A 9,904-nucleotide genomic window follows, 5' to 3' on the forward strand; every position below is an offset into this window, starting at 1 on the left:
AGGCTGGTCTTGAACTCCTGACCTCAGGTGATCTGCCCACCTCAGCCTCCCAAAGTGCTGGGATTACAGACGTGAGCCACCGCGCCCAGCCAATTTTATATTTTTAGTAGAGATGGCATTTCACCAAGTTGGCCAGGCTGATCTCAAACTCCTGGCCTCAAGTGGTCCGCCCACCTCGGCCTCCCAAAGTGCTGAGATTAGAGGCGTGAACCACCATGCCAGACCTTGCACACATTCTCTGACCTTGGCCTGCACCTCGATCATCCGATGGCCAGAGGCTTTCCCAGGCCCACTCCAATTCTCACTAGAGTGTCATTAGTACACTCCAATGCCAACTCAGCTTTAGGGAGTGGGGTGTTGTGGGGCCATGTCATCTAGCATAAACAGGCAGCTGGCGGCACTCAGACAAGTGAATGGGCATTACAAAAGAAAAGTCATGAAAGTTTGTTCATTCCTTTGTGTGTCATTGGCCCTTTCTTCTACTTTATTAGCTGCCTACTGTTTCTGGCTGAGGTCCTAAATGAGAATTTTTTTTTTTTTTTTTTTTTTTTTGAGACGGAGTCTCGCTCTGTCGCCCAGGCTGGAGTGCAGTGGCCCGATCTCGGCTCACTACAAACTCCGCCTCCCAGGTTCATGCCATTCTCCTGCCTCAGCCTCCCAAGTAGCTGGGACTGCAGGTGCCCGCCACCATGCCCGGCTAATTTTTTGTATTTTTAGTAGAAACGGGGTTTCACCATGTTAGCCAGGATGGTCTTGATCTCCTGATCTCATGATCTGCCCACCTCTGCCTCCAAAATACTGGGATTACAGGCGTGAGCCACTGCACCCAGCTAAATGAGATTTTTTTTAAAACCCTACTGCTTGAAAGAGAACTAAAATAGGTAGTGGGGTTTTTTTGTTTGCTTCGTTTTGTTTTTGCTTTTTAATATGGTGCATTGTGGGGTATGTGGGTAGGTGTGGTATTTTGGAAATAAGGAAATCTGTCCTACTACTATTAAACTGCTTTGCTCCTCTTACCTCGAGTTCTTCCCAAGGTGCCTTCTCGACTTTTCAGTAGATCCTTGGCAACCCAAATTTCTAGTAGGAAATAAATGCTCAACTCTTCAGAGTGTCTAACAAGTGCATATGTGAATCTGGAGCCCTCTTGGTGAGGTGAAAAGTGGGTATCTGGATCCGAGCATGGCTCGTTTCCCTCGAACAAATGACAGATCACAGAGAAAGGGTGCAGAATGGGAGGACTCCTTCTTTCTCCTGTGTGATGCAGGATTAAGGGTGATTGGCTATGCTCCCTCCCAACCAGGACCTTCTTACTCTGCTAATTAAAAATGATTTCAGACAGGTATTTTATCCACAGCCTGTTTAGAGGAGTGGTCAAAATTGGATGTATATCAGAAACCCTAAAGAACTCTTAAAAATGCAGATTACTGGCTGGGCACGGTGGCTCATGCCTGTAATCCCAGCAGTTTGGGAGGCCAACGCGAGCGGATCACGTGGTCAGGAGATCGAGACCATTCTGGCCAACATGGTGAAACCCTGTTAACCAGGAGTGGTGGTGTGCGCCTGTAATCCCAGCTACTCAGGAGGCTGAGGCAGGAGAATCACTTGAACCTGGGAGGCGGAGGTTGCAGTGAGCCAAGATCCTGCCACTGCATTCCAGCCTGGGTGACAGAGTGAGACTCCATCACCAAAAAAAAAAAAAAAAAGCAGATTACTGGGACTTTTCTCCAGAAATTCTCGTTAGGTGTGCCTGGAGTGGAACTCAGAAATCTCTTTTTAAACTTCCCAGGAAATTCTGATACTCAGCTAAGTTTAAGAATCACTGAATTAAGGAATCAAGAAATTGATGACCATTGGTTCTGACAGATTGAGAGCATTCTGGCATGAATGTTCCCTAAACCACTAAATACTAAATACCTTGGGGGCTTATGGGCTATGGCCATCAAAAAGAACCTAGTCTTAGGCTGGGCGCGGTGGCTCACGCCTGTAATCCCAACACTTTGGGAGACTGAGGCAGGCGAATCACCTGAGGTCAGGAGTTCAAGACCAGCCTGGCCAACATGGTGAAACCCCATCTCTACTAAAAACACAAAACTTAGCCAGGCATGGTGGCGTGCGCCTGTAATCCCAGCTACCTGGGAGGCTGAGGCAGGAGAATCGCTTGAACCCAGGAGGCAGAGGTTGCAGTGAGCCGAGATCGCGCCACTGAACTCCAGCCTGGGCAACAGGGTGAGACTCTATCAAAAAAAAAAAAAAAAAAAAAAGACCCTTAGTCTTTGTGTTACCAGAGAGTGATAACAAAAACAAAACAAAACAAATAACCCTTAGTCGTTTTGTTACCAGACAGTGGTAACACAAGGTCCCAGGTACTCAGAATCCCTGCTCAGTGATACGGCCTGTGGTTTTGATTTTTTTTTTTTTTTTTTTTTTTTGAGACAGGGTCTTGTTCTATCGCCCAGGCTGGAGTTCAGAGGCCTAATCTCGGCTCACTGCAACCTCCGTCTCCCAGGTTCAAGTGATTCTCATGCCTTAGCCTCCCAAGTAGCTGGGATTACAGGCGTGCACCACCATGCCTGGCTAATTTTTGTATTTTTAGTAGAGACGGGGTTTCATCATGTTGGTCAGGCTGGTCTTGAACTCCTGACCTCGTGATCCACCCACCTCGGCCTCCCAAAGTGCTGGGATTACAGGCGTGAGCCACCGCGCCCGGCCTGGTTTTGAAATATTAATCACTAAAAATTAAAAATTATCACATGAGATTTCTGTTCTGCCAACCACTTGAACTTGTTTGGTAGCCATTTTTCACTTCAGGATCCAAAATAAGAATGTGTTGTGTACAGTTACATAATGAACTTGCCCTCAATTTTGATCAATGTGATTGTCAGTTTAATTTGCAAATTGTTCTTATCACACTAATAACCTGAGTTACTAAAGATGAAAAGTGTACAAATACTTTATGGACAGCTGCTATTTCTTTTCTTTTTTTTTTTTTCCTTTTGTGATCGACAGGGCATGCTACTGGGCATACATCATGTATTTAATAAACATTTGCTGCTTACTCATTGCATTTCCCTTGAATTCTGGATTCTAGCCACTCTCACTTTACTTTTTCTTTGGTTTTAGAAAGCAGATGAACGTCCCACTTTCAAAATTCTTCTGAGCAATATTCTAGATGTCATGGATGAAGAATCCTGAGCTCACCAATAAGCTTCTTGGTTCTACTTCTCTTCTCCACAAGCCCCAATTTAACTTTCTCAGAGGAAATCTCAAGCTTAGGAGCCCTGGAGCCTTTGTGCTCCCACTGAATGCAAAAAGGCCCCTCTCTACATCTGGGAATGCCCCTCTTCTTTGATTCCCTGGGACAGTGGCTTCTGAGCAAAGGCCAAGAAATTATTGTGCCTGAAATTTCCCGAGAGAATTAAGACAGACTGAATTTGCGATGAAAACATTTTTTAGGAGGGAAGATGTAAATAGTCGCACAAAGGGGTCCAACAGCTCTTTGAGTAGGCATTTGGTAGAGCTTGGGGGTATGGGGGTGGGTGGGCAGAATTTGGCAAGAATGAAATGGTGTCATAAAGATGGGAGGGGAGGGTGTTTTGATAAAATAAAATTACTAGAAAGCTTGAAAGTCTTTGGTATCTCTATTAATCATGCAGCCTCCCTGAAGCACCCTATCTCAGTATTCCAGAAAGCTGCTGTGTGGCATTAGTTTGGCATATTCCTACACTGAGAACTCGACAGGATCCTCCGGGTTTAAGCCCTCTTGTTAACTCCTGCCTCTGAATCAGAGATGCATTATGCCAAAACAATGCCTGTTACAGCAGGCATGCAATGTTATTTGAATGAATCTGAAAGTTGGGCACACACTGCCAGAGTCTCATTTCCCTACGTCGGGAGAGGAAAACTTCATCAAAAAACGAAAGCCAGTGGCCCAGGATAGCCAAATAACCGACCCAGCTGTTCGGTCAGCGCACAACTCTGGTAGCTCAGAAAACGCGGGCCAATTTGGAAATGGACAGGGGCGGAGCTGTTGGGCCAGCACGGAATGGACCACGTGGTCTGAAGTAAATTCCTTTTCTCCTTTGTTTTCTTTTTGGAATAACATCTCAACGGCACCTCGGCTCTGGGTTTATTAAGCCCTGCGATCTCAAGGCGCAAGGCTGGGCGCAACCAGAGGGTTGCGGGGTTGCGGGGTTACGGGATTGCGGGCTCCAGGAGTGGGACCCGCCGACTCCGGGAACTAAGCACCCGCGCCAAGGTTTGTGAGGCGGCGGGGTGGAGTTGGGCGCCTGCCTTGCGCCGACGCAGTGCACTCACGGGGGCGGTCCCAGAGGCGGCGAGCTGTGGTTCCGGTTCCGTCGCGGAGACACGTGAAGGTCGGCGAGTTGGTACGGAGTTCGTCTTTGCAAGCCTGGTCGCCCTGGGATGGATTCCTCCTCTTCTTCATCCGCGGCGGGTTTGGGTGCAGTGGACCCGCAGTTGCAGCATTTCATCGAGGTAGAAACTCAAAAGCAGCGCTTCCAGCAGCTGGTGCACCAGATGACTGAACTTTGTTGGGTGAGGAGCCTGGGGCTGGGACCTGAACAGTATACCTACTTTCCCTCTGTCCTTGTACCGCGGGACTCGCGACAACGTCGGGGATTCGGGGAGGGGGTGGGCACCTGGCAGCACCCCTTGATTTTCTCAGGTTCCTGTGGCCTAGCCGGATGGGAGAAGGGTGACTCCGGTTCTCTGGGGACTGTCATTCCGGACCTCGGCTTTGTTGGTGCAGAGGACTGGGTATCAAAGAAGACTTATGCCACTGGACACCCAGCACTTTCAGGCACCCGAGGTTGAAGCTGCCTAGTGCTGGTCACCAAGACTGATTGGAGTCCCCAGTACTGGGATTTTATTTTTGGCAGCCCGAATCCCAGAGAGTCAGTGAATCAGTGAATCTGCTATTCCTGGACTTCTCGGGATTTACCTTCATTACCTAGTTCTAACCCTCTCCGCTGAGAAATGAGTGGCTCCAGACCACTAACTATAAAAGTGGTGTAATCTTTTCCAACGTACATACTTATTTGCTTTCTTGTTGGATTGTTGTGTAATACCAAGCCGTTTCGGGTCTGAAGGTTAAGGAATTGAGCCTGCCCTGTGAGGGGACTTTGGCAAAAGGGTGGAAGGCATTTGCAGCTTGACAACGTGTTCTGCTTGCCAAGGACAGCTCTCCCTTAATGTACACAATTCACCGAATTCAGAGGCCAAGGATAATTTTCCTTGGAATTAGAGGGTCTGAGGCTTGTGTACATGGCAGAGAATAATGAACGAAATTTTTGAACCACTTAACTTGAACTATATACAGTCATTGGTTTCCACAGGCCCTTTCCCATAAACTTATGGTATTGCCGGATTATGACACCTACCAGATGCTTACTTAACTCTGGTCTGCCTTGGATCAGAGTACTTTTGATTCTTTTTAAAAAATATCTGTGATTGGTTACTTTGGGGACAGGAGGGCGTGTGGTTAAGTACTATTGCAAGAATCCGTAAGCTGCCAGGCGTGGTGGCTCATGCCAGCACTTTGGGAGGTGGGTGGATCATTTGAAGTCAGGAGTTCGAGACCAGTCTCGGCAACATGGCAAAGCCCTGTCTCTACTAAAAATAGAAAAAATTAGTTGGGCGGGGTGGCACCCGCCTGTAATCCTAGCTACTCAGGAAGCTGAGGCACGAGAATGGCTTGAACCTGGCGGAGGTTACAGTGAGATCATGCCACTGCACTCCAGCCTGGGTGACAGAGCCAGACTCTGTTTCAAAAAAGAAAAAAAAAAAAAAAAAAGAAAGGAAAAAAACCTGTAAGCTATGAACCCTTTAGGAAAATTCATACAATTTTCCATTCATCGTGACAGGATTCAAGAATCTCTAGCTTAAGTAGACAAGGTTATAGAATCTCAAGTCATAGATTTTTTTCTTCTTTGGTAAGTTTTAGGGTATCTTGCTGTAATGATTTATCCTTTCACCCTTTTATTCTGTAGTTAACTTAAAGGCATTTAGTGCAAACAGCATTGTGGAGTTACAATCAAATTCATCGAAAGGTTACTTCACTTGTATTTTGCCATTTTCTTGCTCTGGAATATCCCAGCTCTGCCATTTTCTGGCCCTGTGACTTTGGGCAAAGTATCTCTGTGCCGCAGTTTCCCTCTTTGTAAAACAAGGATTTATAATAGTATCTATTCCATAGGATTGTTGTAAGAATTTAATGTAAGGCTAGAGAACATTGCTATATACTTGGTCAGCTGCCAAATGTGAACTATTATTAACATATCAAATACTATTTTTAGGTAGTTTTTTTCCTCTAAGCAACAATAAAGGGACCCCTGCCCCCAACCGTCTTTTTTTTTTTCCAAGTTCCCTTTGTGATTCTGTATCTTGTCCTGAGCAGGAGAAGTGCATGGACAAGCCTGGGCCAAAGTTGGACAGTCGGGCTGAGGCCTGTTTTGTGAACTGCGTTGAGCGCTTCATTGATACAAGCCAGTTCATCTTGAATCGACTGGAACAGACCCAGAAATCCAAGCCAGTTTTCTCAGAAAGCCTTTCTGACTGATCTCAGCATTACCTCTTTGGAAAAGGAAGGTAGTTCAAGAAATGAAGAGCTGTTGATGGGATGATTGAAGAAACGGCTATGAGAGGATTGGCTCCCATCTTTTGTTACTCTTGGGACATCCTGTCATCTGAGAATGAACAAAGACCAATTTTTTTGTGTGTGAAGCTTGAGGGTCATATGTTTGCTTGTATTTTTTAATGCTAATCTTGTGAAAATAATTGACAGGTGAATGGAAAACTCTATTTAGATGCATATTACTGTACATGGGACTATGCTTTTCTCAAAGCCCCATTAACTGCTTCCTATAATTTTGATAGTGGGACCACATACATAAAAATCTCTCATTTGTGTGGAGTCATTTCTGATTTCAGGGAAGATCCTTGTGTTTATCAGAAAGGGCAGAAGTGGGGGAAGAATAATTTGGTGTCCTTATCTAGTGTTTGATTATCAGTGTTGGAGAAAAAGATCTGTAACAGTGTTTATACAGTACACTTCAGTTTTCTTGATGATCTCCCTTTCCTATATGATGATTTGCTTAAATATCCATATTAAGTATAGTCTCAAGGTAGGATAGGTAGCCTAAGAGTCTAGAGGCCTTTACTTATAAAGGAATCTAGCCAGTGAACATAATTCTTATTACTAGACTGCCACAAGGAAGAAGTTAACTTACCCTGTATATCAGGGTACAAAAAATTCAGTGATGTGCCTAAATAAGTTATAAAGATTTAGGCCAATCAGAAGCTAACAGCAGTTTCAGGTAGAGGTGCATGTCTAATGTTAATTAGTGTAGATTCCATTTATTGCATTTTTTTGATCACTGAAATAAAAGCTATATAAGATTCAACTCTGTGATTGAGAAGGCATTCTATTGCAGTTATTATCTGCAACCCGGAGAGATTTAGCATGGGCTGATTGATTCCAAGGCTAAAATATAGTCAGTCAGTCTGGGTACCTGCTCTGTGTAAGGTACAGCACAGTATTCCAGGGGTTCCTGACCTTTTTGAGAGAAAAGAGAACCTTGAGATAACATGGGAAGGGAAGCAGTTCTGTGCTGGCAGTCAAGTCCCTGAGTACAGTAGAGGTTGTATTGACTGGATTCTCCTCTTATTATTTCAAATCCTTGTAGACTAGAGTATAGACCTAAAATGGACCTACCTGTTGGGAGCCTCTAGTGCAAATCCATGAAATCTGGGGAAATGAACATCTCTAAAAGCTTCAAGTTCCTGTTAGATTTTCCCCATAAAGGTACTACAAGGAAATTTTTTTTTTTTTTTTGAGACGGAGTCTCGCTCTGTCACCCAGGCTGGAGTGCAGTGGCGGACTAATTTTTGTACTTTTAGTAGAGATGGGCTCTCACCTTGTTGGTCAGGCTGGTCTCGAACTCCTGACCTCATGATCTGCCCACCTTGGCCTCCCAAAGTGCTAGGATTACAGGTGTGAGCCACCGTGCCCTGCTGGAAATTTTTTTAAATCATGATGAAAATACAGTTAAACATTTAAATTCATACTCTGTGCCATTGTTTTTAGTGACAGGATTTCAGCAGTGCACAGAAGCAAAGTCCCTGCCCTTGAGGAGCTTGTGGTCTAGTTAGGGGAGGTAGACAATAAACATAAATATGTCATTGTAATAAGTGCCATGGAGAAAAAAAGCAGAGTAAGGGTGTTAGGGAATATTTATGGAGTGTGATTATTTTATATAAGATGGTTTGAGATGGCCTCCTTGGGAAGGTGGCATTTCAACAGAGACCTGGATGAACTAAGCAACCAAACCTTGTGGGTGTCTGAGAGAAGAACATTGCAGGCAGGAGTTAACAGTAAGTCCGAAAGGCCCCAAGGTAGGAACTGCATGCATGATGCCATGGAGAACAGTCAAGAGGTCATTATGGCTGAGGTAAAGTAAGTTAAAGAAAATGGTAAGAAATAAGGTTGGAGAGACCGGGTGTGGTGGGCTCATGCCTGTAATCCCAGCACTTTGGGAGGCCAAGGTGGATGGATCACCTGAGGTCAGGAGTTCAAGACCAGCCTGGCCAACATGGTGAAACCCTGTCTCTGCAAAAAATATAAAAATTAGCCAGGCGTGATGGCAGGCACCTGTAATCCCAGCTACTTGGGAAGCTGAGGCAGGAGAACCGCTTGAACCCAGGAGGCAGAGATTGCAGTGAGCCGAGATGGCCCACTGCACTGCAGCCTGGGTGAGAGAGTGAGACTCTGTCTCAAAAAAAAAGAAATAAGGTTGGAGAAAAATGCATGCAATGGATCACGGCAAGGAGTGTGTGTTCACTGATTATGTGGGGCTTTGTAGACCATGGCAAGGACTTTGGGCTTTTACTAAGCAAGATGGGGAGCCATTTGAGGGATTTTTAACGGGTGAGTGATGTAATATAACTTAATTTTAGGAGGGTCTGGCTGCTCTTTGGGCAACATCACATGGTGAAGAAGTTGTAACAGTAGCAGTAGTAGTAAGTATAATGGCATTTAGAAATCCAGGAAAATGAGACTTTAAAATGCATATATACCTTTTACCTATATGCCCCTGTTGACTTTTTTCCTACAAAATTTTAATGTGAGGCTGGGCACGGTGGCTTACATGTATAACCCCAGCACTTTGGGAGGCTGAGGTGGGAGGATTGCTTGAGCCCAGGAGTTTGAGACGAGCCTAGGCAACATGTCAAAACCCCATCTCTACAAAAAATGCAAAAACTAGCTGGGCATGATGGCACATACCTGTAGTCCCAGATACATGGGAGGCTGAGGTGAGAGCATCACCCGAGCCTATGGAGGTTGAGGCTGCAGTGACCCATGATCACGCTACTGCACTCCAGCCTGGGTGACAGTGAGACCTTGCCTCAAAAATAAAAAAAAAAGTGTTCTTAAAACCTCAAGTCATAGGAATGGTTCTTTAGTCTTTTCCTTATTATTATATGTATTATGTTATTTATTACTATATTATTCCCTCTTAGTTTTTTTTTTTGAGATGGAGTCTCGCTCTGCTCCAAGCCAGTGGCATGATCTCGGCTCACTGCAATCTCTGCCTCCTGGCCTCAACCTCCTGAGTAGCTGGGATTATAGGCACACGCCACCACACCCAGCTAATTTTTGGGGTTTTTTGTTTTTGTTTTTGTTTTTGAGACGGAGTCTCGCTCTGTCACCCAGGCTGGAGTGCAGTGGCGTGATCTCGGCTCACTGCAACCTCCACCTCCCAGGTTCAAGCAATTCTCCTGCCTCAGCCTCCCAAGTAGCTGGGATTACAGGCGCCCACCACCACGCCCGGTTAATTTGTGTATTTTTAGTAAAGACAGGGTTTCACCATGTTGACCAGGCTGGTCT

General features: G+C 45.3%; 2 protein-coding genes across 4 annotated transcripts in view; both read left to right on the top strand.

Moving 5' to 3' along the window:
- BTK (Bruton agammaglobulinemia tyrosine kinase) overlaps window positions 1-3,625 on the top strand; it is a 44,254-nt gene extending 40,629 nt beyond the window's left edge. For both annotated transcript variants that reach the window (XM_011964783.1, XM_011964784.1), the window contains exon 19: window positions 3,121-3,625. In XM_011964783.1, the coding sequence (XP_011820173.1) occupies window positions 3,121-3,192 (72 nt within the window). In that variant the 3' untranslated portion in view covers window positions 3,193-3,625. The remainder of the gene's footprint in view (window positions 1-3,120) is intronic.
- Window positions 3,626-4,083: 458 nt separating this feature from the next.
- On the top strand, window positions 4,084-7,426 carry TIMM8A (translocase of inner mitochondrial membrane 8 homolog A (yeast)). Of its 2 annotated transcripts, none has more exons than XM_011964781.1 (2): window positions 4,084-4,554; window positions 6,416-7,426. In XM_011964781.1, the coding sequence occupies exons 1-2, from the start codon at window positions 4,423-4,425 to the stop codon at window positions 6,575-6,577; spliced, it is 294 nt and encodes a 97-aa protein (XP_011820171.1). In that variant the 5' UTR covers window positions 4,084-4,422; the 3' UTR covers window positions 6,578-7,426. The 2 variants fall into 2 exon arrangements, with proteins under 2 accessions (XP_011820171.1, XP_011820172.1); XM_011964782.1 differs by lacking the exon at window positions 6,416-7,426 and adding an exon at window positions 4,685-5,048 and having other exon boundaries at window positions 4,149-4,554.
- The last annotated feature ends 2,478 nt before the right edge of the window (window positions 7,427-9,904 follow it).

This window comes from Mandrillus leucophaeus, unplaced genomic scaffold, assembly GCF_000951045.1.
Source record: "Mandrillus leucophaeus isolate KB7577 unplaced genomic scaffold, Mleu.le_1.0 Scaffold706, whole genome shotgun sequence".
In the NCBI taxonomy this organism is placed as follows: domain Eukaryota; kingdom Metazoa; phylum Chordata; class Mammalia; order Primates; family Cercopithecidae; genus Mandrillus; species Mandrillus leucophaeus.